This window comes from Kryptolebias marmoratus, linkage group LG8 (assembly GCF_001649575.2).
Source record: "Kryptolebias marmoratus isolate JLee-2015 linkage group LG8, ASM164957v2, whole genome shotgun sequence".
NCBI lineage: Eukaryota > Metazoa > Chordata > Actinopteri > Cyprinodontiformes > Rivulidae > Kryptolebias > Kryptolebias marmoratus.
In genome coordinates, this window is record NC_051437.1 from 1,684,719 (window position 1) to 1,698,516 (window position 13,798).

General features: G+C 37.5%; 1 protein-coding gene across 3 annotated transcripts in view; it reads left to right on the plus strand.

Annotated features, from left to right (window-relative positions):
- Nucleotides 1-7,941, plus strand: part of trappc6b (trafficking protein particle complex 6b) — a 19,220-nt gene extending 11,279 nt beyond the window's left edge. Inside the window, exons 4-6 of one of the 3 annotated variants that reach the window (XM_025004512.2) lie at nucleotides 437-502; nucleotides 5,264-5,357; nucleotides 6,522-7,941. In XM_025004512.2, coding sequence (XP_024860280.1) covers nucleotides 437-502; nucleotides 5,264-5,357; nucleotides 6,522-6,553 — 192 coding nt within the window. In that variant the 3' untranslated portion in view covers nucleotides 6,554-7,941. Of the gene's footprint in view, nucleotides 1-418; nucleotides 503-5,263; nucleotides 5,358-6,521 lie in introns of all 3 variants that reach the window. The other 2 variants (XM_017409298.3, XM_017409299.3) reach the window with 2 other exon arrangements.
- Nucleotides 7,942-13,798: the final 5,857 nt, after the last annotated feature.

The window sequence follows — 13,798 nt, forward strand, 5'->3', positions numbered from 1 at the left end:
GAGCGGAAACCTGACTGAAACAGTTCATACAGACTGTTTTGGGTTAAATGGTGGTGGAGCTGGGAGGCAACTGTTTTCTCCAGAATTTTGGAAATGAAAGGAAGATTGGAAATAGGGCGAAGATTATTGAAATTATTGGGATCCAGACCAGGCTTTTTAAGGATGGGTGTGACGACAGCAGTGAAAATGGACCATTCATTGACAGTGCATCTTATAATCCAGTGTGCCCTATAGTGCGGAGAATATGGTATATTACTTTGACACACAGTGGTGGTAACTGTAGCCTCTCCAAATGCCCAGACTTCATTTTCTGCACTTATTGAAAACGGCCATTTTTGTTAGTGATAAATATATGTAAGCTTGTGGCTGCTGATTCACATTTCTTGCCTTGTCATTTATCTGAGCTCTGATGTTTCAGGGGATCTATGTTCTGCAGGACAGCCAGTTCCGATTACTGAGCCATCTGTCAGCTGGGAAACAGTATCTGGATTATGCTCCAAAGGTGATGTGACTTATGTTGAGAAAAATTTACAATCTTGTTTGTTTTGTTTAATAAAATAAATAAACAGGCTGCATTATTAATTAAGGGAATAAATAAATTTATTTTAAACAGTGAAAGAAAGTTACTGTCTTCTAAACTTATTTAGCGATTAAAAATACAAAACCCACATGTACACACATCTCATGACCTCTCCTTAGCTTGTCAGGAGTTCTGATGTTAGAGGTTGTTTGGGGGTGTTCACGTTCATCCACAGCCATACTCAGTGGGCACAACCTGACCTGTCCCACTCCCGTTGTAGAATCTTTGTTGGACCTCATCAGTGATTGCAGATTCATTTGGAGTGCATCAGAACACTGGATCTGAAGTGGTTTCTTTATTTCTCTGGATGTTGGTTTTCAGTTTCCATACCTCCCATATCCTCTGTGTACAGTTGTTTCAGACCGCCTTCACTTTTTACATTTTGGTTACGTTGCAGCCTGATGCTGCAGTCATCTATTTATTTTTTATTATTAATCTAATTTCAGTACTCCATAATGACAAAGTAAAAACAGAACTGTATACAGTTCAGTAAATTAATTAAAATAAACTACAATGTATGTACCGGTAATTTCTGTAGCGTGAAAGGCCTCCTCCTTTTTCTACCCTCTGACCTCCACTCATCTCTGTAGAGAAAATAATATTCTAAAGGTCATTTTGCTGTCACTGAATCCCTGGTATCACACTTAGTTTCCACCCACATATAATTTATACAGAGAAGAAATCTTTGAAATGTGTTGAAAATAAATTTGTGATCACTTCTCTAAAAAGAAACTAACCAAATGATTTAACAGGTTTTATTCCCATGATTACTCCTTGTCATTACAGAAGGCATCCAACAATCATGATAACAAAAACTTGAACTGGGTAATCTAATTACAATAGCGATTAAAATGTTGAATCTACATTTTTATTCTGAAGTATGTGACTGATATTATTGTGCTTCTAAGAGAACCTCTTTGAACAGGAGAGATAAGCTCCATTTGTGGAGACACTTAGCTTTTAATCTTGTCAGAACCTGGCTGGCTGTTGATGATTTGACATCTTTTTACTTTTGATAAAACACCCTGTCCCCTGCTCCTTTTTTTTACCTTAGTGCTGAAAACATACATTGTCCCGATTTGTTTGATGTTTTTGTCAAATCCAGCAGTGAAAAAGCTAGGAAGTGAATGATAACTGGAACTGTTTGTAACCTTAAGAATTTTAGTTTACAAAACTATTAAAGATAAGTTCAGCTAAAACCAAAAAAAAGAGTTCAAAACAAAAACAACTGGACTTCTGTTCTGTAGTTGAAGACGTTTCGCTTCTCATCTGAAGAGCTTTCTCAGTTCAAACATCAGAGAGTGGAGTTTGAGCTTCTGTAAACTGGATTCACATGCAGATTACCCTCTCTCTCCTAACAACAGAGGATTGTTAAGTTTGTTACCATGTCCTGGATGACTGAGAATCTACACCAGCTAAATTCTCGCATTTACAAAACCAATTGCAGTTACCATCCAGACCATTCTTTAAGCCGTCACCAGAACTGCAGGTGACCTTGGATGAAATGCTGATGCTCTGACCATCAGTGGGCTTTGGGCCTCGATCTGGCTCCTCTCTGTGGTTCCACTGGGGACAGAATGTTAATCAGCCTCAAAAACAGTACGGTTCCTCAGCTTCTCTCTTCTTGGGTCTGGTACGGACATTTAAGCTGATGCAAAGTTAATAAACAAAATTCTCATTTCTAATCTTACCCTTTCTCACTCATACTGACAATTTGGCAGAAAGATTAACATTCTTCTGGCCTAAATGCCTAAGTGAAAATACATATCAAGTAGTATAACTTGTCCAAATCCTTGTGTGTGTAAAACCTAAAACATTCTGTTCAACAATTTTCTTATATTTGAGATCATTTATAATCAAACTCCCTCAGATCATAAAGGTTAAATAGTGCATTCAAGCCATTATCCTTGTTATATTGAAAAGAATATACTTGTTTGATTATAATTTGAATTTAATTTAGAGTAATTACTTGATGCTAAAACTCAAAATATTGTTTCTAAATTTTAGTGTTATTTCTATTTGTTGTATTAATTGAATTTTACTTGGTTTAATTTATTGTTTGTTTATTTTTATTTTCATTCAGTTTTTATTTTGTAATGCAATTCTAAATGGCAAAATTAGTTTGTTTAATCATAACAGGTATGAAGAAAGTCCCTGTATGTAATGAATTCGACATCTAGTTGTTGAGATCTGATAAATAAGAATGGATGAGTAATTAAAGGTAATCTAAACATCATCCCCAAGCCCCGGGCCGTGGACCGGTACTGGTCCGTGGGTCATTTGGTACCGGGCCGTAGAGAAAGAATAATTACAGTATTTCTGTTTTCTTTTTTTCAGAGTTTGAATGACATTTATATTGAAAACTGACCTGATTCTCTCCACTACATCCGTCTATAACTCCCTCTTGATGCGTGTCAAAACGCTTATCTAGGTCACGTGATCCGTTACCGCTAAAAACAAACCCACAAGCTAACAAAATGAGAAAAAAACAAATGTCTCTGGAAGCCCTAGATGGACCGTCTGGTTACTGAGAAACAGGCTCAGGGCTCCACTGATTCAGGGTTATGGTGAGTTGGATTCTTTGTGCACTTTATATTTGTGGTGTATCTTATTTTAAAGGGCATGTTTAAACATCGCCATATTGACCAGAGAACATCAGGGGGAGGAGAAGAGGTTGTTATTCATGCTGATGATAACACAATACCAGGACGCAGCTAACAAAGCTGCGAGGACACGTTGGATTTATGTTTATTATGTTTTAAAAATACCCCGTTTTCATGCCGGTCATATCATTTTAGTTTGTTGTATTTATCTGCCACACCTTTAAACCGGTCAGTGAAAATACTGTCTGATAATGAACCGGTCTGTGGAGCTAAAAAGGTCTGGGACCGCTGCGTTAGGATACAGTTCAGTCTGTTATTGATTGATAAGTTTGATCTGCTGCCCCTTCTAATGAGAGCTTAAACAGCAAGAAAGTGAGTACACCCTTAAGTCTTTCTACAACACTTGGAATTTATTTGTTCCTATCTTTTATTTATCCAAAAGATGTAAAGGTTTCATTGAAATTAAAACTCTCCTTTTCAAGAGAGACTTGGCCAAGAATACAGTAAGACAGTCAGACATATTACATTTAGCCTGAACAACTGAATTCCCCAAACAGTGACATTGACCAAAAGAACTCAGTTAACCATCCATGAAGCATCATATCATCTTGGTTTTTGCTGCAACTGTGAGGAAGAAAATTCTCTGGTCTGATGAAACCAAGGATGAACTGTTCTACATGTTTGTAGCGGCTATTCTTGTACCATCACAAGCTCTGTAAAAGTGTGAGACAGAATAGCCTTGTGGAGGAAAGAAATATAAGCACTCGCAGAGAGATTTCTTGTTTCAGAAGTGCAGCATTTAATTTCCTTATTGAATTTAACAAAATATTCTCTGAGTTGACGTCTTACAAATCTCAAAAATAAACAATTTTGTGGTAAAGAAAACTGTTACACGCCTCTCTCCTTCACTGCAAAATAAACAAACCCAACAGTCAGCCCCACAGCAGCTGTCTTCATCATCATGGCTGGGGGTTGAGCTCACTGGGTGGAGCAATAAACAACAAAATAAGAAGAAAACAAATAGTTCTTCTGCAATTTGTAATATTTAACGTAGTTTTAGATCAATATTCATCATTTACCAAATGATGAATTCATTCAATACATAATAGGTTCCAACAATGTTATATAAGAAAAAAAACCAGGCATCCCTCATCCCCCATCTAATACCATTCTCACATTGAAGCACAGTGATGACAGCATCATGCTGTGGGAGTGTGTTTCGGTAGCAGGGAATGGGAGACTGCTTTTAGACAAGAGAAAGCAGAAGGGAGCAAAGTACTGAGATATTCTCAATGAAAACCTGTTCCACAGAACTCAGAACCCCAGACTGAGCCAAAGGTTCACCTTCCACCATAACAAACAACCAAAGACAAGTGAGACGTGGCTGAGGGACTACCGGTACTGTGAGTGTGAGTAGAGTCAGGGCTCTGGCTGGGTCAAACATCTCTGGACAGACCTGAAAATGGCTCCACTGATGGTTCCCATTCAGCCTGACTGTGCCTGAGAAGGTTTACAAAGTGGCAGAAATTTGATGCAAAGCTTCTATTGCACACATTGCAAAAAGTGAAGGTGATCTGAATACTTTCTCAAGCAGCTTTGACTCAGAGGGTGGCTGTGGATCAGTGGTTAGAGCAGTTGTCCTCCAACAAGAGACTCAGAGGTTTGATTCCCAGTAGTATGCAGTCACATGTTGAACTGTCCCTGGGCAGGACACTGAACCCCTCATTGCACAGGTGTCAAACTCCAGGCCTCGAGGGCCGCTCTCCTGGAGGTTTTAGGTGTTTCTGCTCCAACACACCTGATTCAAATGGTTTAATTACCTCCTCACCAAATCATCAGGTTCTCCAGGAGCATGGCAACAAGTCATCCATTTAAAGCAGGTGTTTTAAAGCAGGAACACCTCTAAAACATGCAGGAGAGCGCCCCCCCCCCTCCCCTCAGTTAGGGGACTGAAGGGTCCACACATCGATTGGTTTATTCAGGACCAGTGAGATTCCCCACCTCATGTCCAACTTTGTTTAGTTTATAAGAACATTTTAGGTGTAAACATAACAACAAATTATTATTTTTGACTCTACAGTATTTGGCTTTCACATGTGGTCTTGTGAGAGGAGCTCTGTCCAACCTTGGACTCCGGAGTGTTGTGACAGCTGAAATATCTGACATGCCTGCATGTAAGACACTCACAATCCGCACACACTTCAGACACTCAGAGTATTTAGTCCTAAACCAGATACAATATTAGGTAAAAATAAATAAATAAAAATTAGATCATGTCTTGAAACTTTTAATGACATCTTTCTACAACAACAGTTCTGAAAATGTTGGGTTGTGTAAAATGCAAATAAACAAAAACAAAAGTGCAATAATTTGCAAATTTCAGAAACCCATATTTCATTCACAATGGAACATAGTAAACATATCAAAATGTTTAAACTAAGAAATTATATCAGCTGTAGGAAAAAACAAGTTAATTTTGAATTGGATGTTGGCAACACATCTCAAAAACAGTTGGGATGGGGCAGCAAAAGAATAAGAATCAGCTGGAGGAGTCAGTCAGTAAGAGGCCTGGGTATAAAAGGAGCTTTTTAGAGAGGCCGTGAAGTTGGGCAGGGGTTCACTCATCTGGGAAAAATTGTGACTAAAATTAGTGGAACAATGTCAGAATCATGTTCCTCAACATATAATGAGGATGACTTTGAACATCCCATCATCTACAGGTCATAATGTCATCAGAAGATGAAGAAATGTTTGAGCTCAAAGACGAGGCTGAAGGTCAGTTTTAGATGGCCGTGATCTTCAGGTCCTCAGGCAGAACTGGTTTATTTTCTGGACATCCCATCATTGTCTGTAAACACACTTCATCGTGCCATCCACAAATGCTGCTTCAAAGAAGAAGAGATGTGTTGCTGCCATCAAAACTATGTTCATTTTTCATAAAAGTGGTACAATTTCTTAAACATCTGATATGTTTACTATGTTTTATTGTGAATAAAATATGGGTTTCTAAGATTTGCACATGACTTTTTGTTTTCATTGACATTTTTCACTGTCCCACAAATGAAAACTCTGTTCCTGCTGTCACTGGAGGATTACACTTTAGAAAGATTGCACAAATCCAAAACATTTATGAGTTTTTTTTTTTTACCTGGTTAAACCTCTGCATATAAAATAATGTTTGCTTGTTTGTCAGAGATTTTGATCAGATTGTAATTTTCTCTTATAAGCTTCTATCGTTTATCTTAAATGTTAAAGTGAAAGAAAAAATGAATTCCTCCGTTTTGTTTTGGATAACAATAATGTGTGAACTGACTCGTCTGTATTTCACCTTTCTGCAGGTAAATTCCAGGTTCTGATCCAGAAGATGTAGAAACCCACTTTGGGAATAAACATCTCTTATCTTTATAAAGCCTCAGGTTTTCATCAAAAAGAAGTGCCATTTATTGAAAGCAAAGCAAATTCTTCTCCGAACACTTTGACAGGCTCTGAACATTCATCAGTTTATGTTTGTGCTTTTTTCACATCTTTTAGAGGAAGAAAAAAAGTATTTGCTGTTGAGAAACTTTTACTTTTATAATAAATGGTGAACATGTTGTGAATTATTCCTGTAATAACATGATTCAAGCTGTTATTTTGAGTTTGTCTTAATCATTGTTGTTTAATTCTTCTGGTGTCCCAGGTAAGTGATTCACAGAAACCTGATGTGTGTTTTTGTTGTTTGCTGTAAAAATCAGTTTTACAGAAATAAATGTGTGTTAAGTTAAGGTGTGAAAAGAACACAGATCTGTTCTTTTATTTTTAATAAATCAGGCAAATTGCAGGAAATGTTCAGGTCTTTATTCCACAAACAAATGAAAGATTATAACTGATGATAGTGTTTCCATAAATGAATATATGTGACAGTGGTCATGGTAACCAGGTATGTGCTCTTCATGCTTTATTTGGTCCTGGGTCAAAGGTTAAACTTCTTTTCATAAATGTTGAATCAATATCCACATTCTGAATTACACTAAGATTAATATTTAAACACAGAAAAGCTGACTTGTGTTTTAATATTTAAAGATGTAAAAACTACATACAAAAATGTAAATAAAAGTAACTCTTAATCAGGTAAACATTCGTTTTCAGTGGTCTGTTTTCCTCGGCTTTCTTTAACCAAATGAAATCTGAAGATGTAGAAAATCTTGATGCAATTTTTGTTGTTTGTTTGTTTTGTTTTTAGCAAAAGCAGCAGTTTGTTGTTCAACTGATCCATGTCAAAATGTGTACTTACATGAGATGTTTTGCTAACAAATGAACCGGTTTGATGCCATCAGTTAATGTCAACGATTCGAGCAAAGATGTTGCACAGTGTGTAGTGCTTGGACTTTGTGTTGGGGACAACCCTCAGCAACTGCCACACCAAATTGTAGCTTAATAACTTTAATATTGAGTTATCATCATTTTGTGCTGGCTGAAGCTGATTAGCACATCCCATATTACACAGTGTGAAATGCTCAAAGTATTTGTTGGGGATATTGTTTAGCCACTACCACAGAAAGTTTGATGCAAGTTGAGAAAACAATCTGCATTTCCAATCTTATACTTCCTGATTATTCTGACAGTCTGGCAGAATTCTTACCATCTTGCTGGATTTAATTCTAGAATGAACTATTTATTGAAATAGTCTAAATTGTCTCACGTGTAATTCCTAAATATAGACTTCATAGAAACATCATGCTCAGTCTTATATTTTGAATAAACTTAAAATCAAAGTCCTATTTCAGATTATTTATTTGATTTGTTTTTATTTTGATTTAGTTTACTTTTCTAATTTTTCTGCTACACTTGGACAAATCTTCATTCATAAGTAAATGCATATTGATTTTGTGCAAACCAAACTTCAGATGGATTTATACTCTGTGAGAAGTGAAGAAATCTGCTCTTGTTGACGCAAGGACATTTTCTACTCAAAGAGAAACCCCATTGCCTATCTCCAGGAAGCCTCTACCCCTGCAGTGTGCCGCTGTGGGACATCGAGACAAACAAAGTCCACTTGGTGTCTGAATCCGTTACAACACCACGACAATCACAGAGATGGAAGTTTTTCAGTTGATGGGGAAGGAGGAGAACATGGCTATCATCGCATGTTGACCACTGCACAGGGGAGATGAGCCGTCACATCTCAGAAACTAATGTTAGCTTCCTGCAGGTAATAGTCCCAGACTGAGACCACAATGGCAGCTCACAGAACAGGATGGCCGCATTTACCACCCCCACTTCACATTTCAAATGAAAGTATAATCTCTCAGCATGTGATTTTTATACATTTATTTAAACTATATAAATATTTATATTTGATATACCTACTTGTAGTATTATTTACAAAAACCTATCAAGGGTCATAAAGTATCTGGTCCACCATGTAAATTGGAATGTTTTTTTTATATCAGCAATTGAAGGAGCTTTCAAAAAGAAACTAATGTCACAGATCTAAAAGAATCAGCAGAGCTAGAAAAATTAACACCATTATTTTTTTATGAAAAATGGGATCTAATGTGGAGAAGGACAGAACTACAGATAGTCCTACTCTGAAGGATTTTGAATGGAAAGTAAAAAAAAAATTCTTTAAGACACCTCTGGTTTTACCTAATATGGGTAGTATTTCAGATAAGTGCTGGTGGGGCTGTGGCCAGGTTAAACCAGCCACTAACCAGCACAAGCCAATGTGTTGCTTGTGCCAGTCCCATCCCAGGTAAATTCAATTCAGTTTATTTATATAGTGCCAAGTCACAACAAAAGTTGTCTCGGCACTGTACAAAAACATGCACATATATTATAAAAATCCAATTAGTAAAGGTTTTCTATCTAAGGAAACCAGCAGATTGTGTTGAATCTTCATCCAGGTTTTTATGTCTTCAAGACATGTTTGTAATTTAAGTAACTGATTGGATTCATCAGGTTTCATGGATAAATATAACTGAGTATCATCAGCATAACAATGAAAATTTATCCCATGCTGTCTAATAACTTTACCTAATGGAAGCATATATAAAGTAAAGAGCATAGGTCCAAGCACTGAACCCTGAGCAACTCCATGACAAACTCTGGTGTATGAAGATTCATTGTTAACATTAACAAACTGGAATCTATCAAATAAATACGATTTAAACCATTTTACAGTTGTTCCTTTAATTTCAATATCATGTTCAAGTCTCTGTAATAGAATATTGTGATCCGCTGTACCAAATGCAGCACTGAGATCTAACAGGACAAGTATGGACACATGTCCACTGTTTGAGGCCATGAGGATATCATTGGCAACTTCCACCAGTGCTGTTTCTGTGCTATGATGGGCTCTAAACCCTGACTGAAACTCCTCAAGCAGATTATTTATCTCCAGATGTTATAAAGGGTGAGGGTTGTGTCAGGAAAGACCAAAATTAACACAGAAGTTCATCCAAGTAACACCATACTGGTGGTGGTCGGGGCCCAGGTTAACAACAACCAGCACTGCTGCAGTTGACAAACAGGGTGCCAGTGGAAATTGTGCTACTGCTAGTCAAAGACCCCAAGGAGGGAAACGTGCCAGGAGACAGAGGGAGAAGAGGAAAGTTAAGAGTGTAGGACTGAGGGGAGCAACTTTAAACGTAGGGACAATGACAGGCAAAGGTAGAGAGCTGGCTGACATGATGCAGAGGAGGAAGGCAGATGTGTTATGTTTTTAACACCAAGGTGGTTAAAAAGCTCCTCGATGGCAAGGCTCCGGGGGTGGATGAGATTCACCTGGAGGCATAGGCGCCGGAACCACTGGGGCCAGGGGGCCATTGGTCCCCCCACTTTCCGGCCCTGCCAGTGCACTGCGTGTTCCCACCTGACGGCTGCACAGACTGTGACTAACGTGTCTCTGTGTTTATATAGAGACAGAAGCACAAATAAAACCTACAGCATTGAGATCTTAAAGCTCCAGTCCAGGGTCATAACAGTCACCAAAAAGTTTCTGCAGATGCGACAGCGCGGAGTCGGGTTGGGATCATTAACACATGAAAAAAGGCTCTGGCTCTGATACGTCCGTGTCTGGAACAATTCTGTCAAAAATGACATCTGACAAATAAAAGTCAGTGAACAAACACAGGTTCCCAACACGTAGTGTGCATTTATAATTTTTCATTTCTGATACAAGAGGAGCGAAGTTAGCTGAGAGCAGGGCACAAAAATAAAGACTTCCTGAAAAGATCAGAGAGTAGACTTTTTGGTAAATCCCGTTCTAATGTAAAATATGACAGATTACTGGATTAAGGAAATGTCTAGTATGCTATCACACATAATGTTTGAGAATTTGGAAACAGTTGCTTTTTATTTGCCAAANACGATTTACAGCTGGAGTTATCTGAGGAAGAGTGGCAAACAGCATGCAAACGGGCCCATACCAGCTCTATCAACACTGCGCTTAAAATGATCCAATTTAAATGGTTAATGCGGGTTTATATAACACCAGTGGACCTCAACAGATATAATGGGGAAATATCTGATGTATGTCCAAAGTGTACAGGGGATAGAGGAACTTGGATTCATTGTGTGTGGTACTGTAGGAGTATTATAATGTTTTGGAAAGAGGTAAAAGATGCAATTGAGAAAATAATTTCCAAACAAATAATTATGGATCCGAAGCTGTTTGTGTTTGGACTATGCCCAGTAAGACATAACTATACTAAAAACGAACAAACTTTTATAAACTTAGGTCTGCTTAATGCAAAAAGATGTATATCACTTTCCTGGGGGAAGACCCATAGACCAACTATAAACCTGTGGTTACAGCAGATGACATCTACCCTCCCTCTGGAAAAGATTACATATGTATTAAAGGGTAAACAGAATATGTTTGAATTCATATGGAATCCCTTTATTAGGTATGTCCAACATCTGAACTTCAAGGAGGACGGCGCAAATGACTGAAGACTAGGTTCACTGCAGTTCCCAAAGACAATTCTATTAAAGGGCATACACTGCTGAAGTAAATATCTCAGTACACGGATGAGGCGTAGATTATGCGAAGGGTTACATTGGAACTAAGAATGTGAGAGACATGTTGTTGTTTTTGTTTTGTGTTGTGTATTTCATTGTGACTTGAACCAAACTATTATTAATACTGGCATTTTTTTTTTTTTTCTTTTCTTTTTTTTGTTAAATGTTCAAGCGGTTTGTCTTAACTGTTAAAATTCTAATAAAGACATTTTGGGAAAAAATAAATAAATGCTGAGGTTTGCAAACTTTAAAAAATGCTGCTGCCCCTTCAACACAACTGTGGACCAAGCAGCAGATAATGAAGGGATGGATGGATGGATGGACCTTTGATTTCATGGAACATTTTGATGTTATAATGATAGTGTGTAGTTAGATCCTATGACAGGCAAACTCATAGTAGGGGCATCATTTGGACATCATCTGCTACAGATTGTATAATTCTGAAGTACAACAGTTCTAAGCAAGTATTTGTGATCTTCTGAGTGAAAATGCTTTGTTTCAATAAGAAAATAGGATTTTAGGTATTTCATGTTGGCAAGTTGCAAACACTTTTTCATGAATAAGCAGAAGAAAATAGATAGATGGATTTTAAGTTTGTGTATATTTATATAGTATTATTGCAGTTTGCGATTACATTTATTCTTAAATGTATTGTAAAAAGTGTTTATTTGTTAAGATGGTAAAATAAATGACCGTAGTCACAGTGGTCTCTTAACAGAAAAACACTTATGATTCTAGTTATGTAAGAAATTCGTTATTTTGTTTCTCCACCCGTTTGTTCAGTCATGTGTTAAATGTAAAATGACAATAAAAAAGTAATTTATAGGTTTTATTCAAAATAAACGTGATGTTTGACATTTCATCTGGACATTTTCTTCATCCTTTACAAACAGTTTAGAAATAATTTAACTGAATTACTACATTATTACTTGCTGAATAGGTTGAACAGAAGCAGCAGCTGAATATAAAACACAGTGTGACTGCTGTTTCAGGTCATGTGATGCTTTGACTAGAGAGCTGACAATCAGCTCCTTAATGTTCTTAAAATAAACCTGTCAAAAAAACAAACCAAGACAGACTTCAAGTAGAATAAAGTTCAAATATAAAAACAGTAACAATAAGAGGAAGACCAACACTCAATAAATATTCCCTTTACAAAAAAGAAACTGAAATCAACATGTGAAGAAAAAAAAAACAAAGTTAGGGTTCTGACATCACAGTGAAACACCCAGAGGATGGAGATCAGCTGCATCGAGTCAACATCAGAGATCTAAGGGACAGAAAAGGACGTGATGCTTTTAAACTCAGATAGTTTTAGATGTAAAGGGATTTTTCTGTCCCTAGAGCCAGCTTCTGTAGCCGAGGATCAGACCGCGGATGATGTGGTCCTACTGGCTTCATCAGACCGTGATCTACAACTCTCACTGGAGCGGTTCGCAGCCGAGTGTGAAACGGCCGGGATGAGGATCAGTGCCTCCAAATCCGAGGCCATGGTCTTGAGCCGGAAAAGGGTAGAGTGCCTTCTCCGGGTCGGGGAAGATGTCCTGCCCCAAGTGGAGGAGTTTAAGTATCTCGGGGTCTTGTTCACGAATGAGGGAAAAATGGAGCGGGAGATCGACAGGCGGATTGGTGCAGCGTCTGCAGTGAAGCAGGCGCTGTACTGATCTGTCGTACACAACACGCAATACAACACGCACCACACTGCCTCCCACCGCCTCTACACACACACACACTCATTTTCCACTGTCTCTGCCTCATCTTTCTCATTCCCTCCCCTCCCTTAGTTAGTAATTCTAATGTTGGCTGTTCAGCGGGCCTTCTGGTACTATTAGTTTGTACCGTTAGTTTAGTATTGTCATGTTTTAGCTTATTTAGCCTTCCTGTACATTTAGTTTAGTTTATCTTAATTCATATTTTAGATATTGTTAGATTCCTGATTGTTGTTTAGTTCAGCTTTAACTTTATCGTGATTTTAGTCTAGTTATCTTAGTAATTCTTATGTTGCCTGTCTAGCGGGCTTTTTGGTACTATTAGTCATGTTGTACCCTTAGCTTAGCATTGTCATGTTTCAGTTTATGTTAGCTTATTTAGCCTTCCTGCACATTTAGTTTAGTTGAGTATATCTTAGCTCATATTTTGACTGTCTTAGTCTAATTGTTGTTTAGTTCAGCTTTAACTTTTTCTTTAGAGTATTTTAGCTACTATTTTGACTGTTTTAGCTCATGTTTAGATATGTTTAGTTTCATGATTTCATTTAGATTATCCTATATTTCATTTAGTAAGTAAAGTAAAAATGTATTTGTATAGCACATTTCAGCAGCAAGGCATTCAAAGTGCTTTACATCATAAAAACATCAGTAGAATTACATTACAATCATCAAAAACATTACAAACATCCCCCCAAAAAAACCCAAAACACTAATGTTCTTATATTATTTTAATAATATTTTGTTCAGAGCAATTGATTTTGTTTGCAGACTACTAATCAAAGGCAGCTCTAAACAGGTGAGTTTTCAGCCTTGATTTAATGTTTCGGCTGTTTTGCAGTTTTCCGTGAGTTTGTTCCAGATTGATGGTGCATAGAAACTGAAAGCTGCTTCTCCATGTTTGG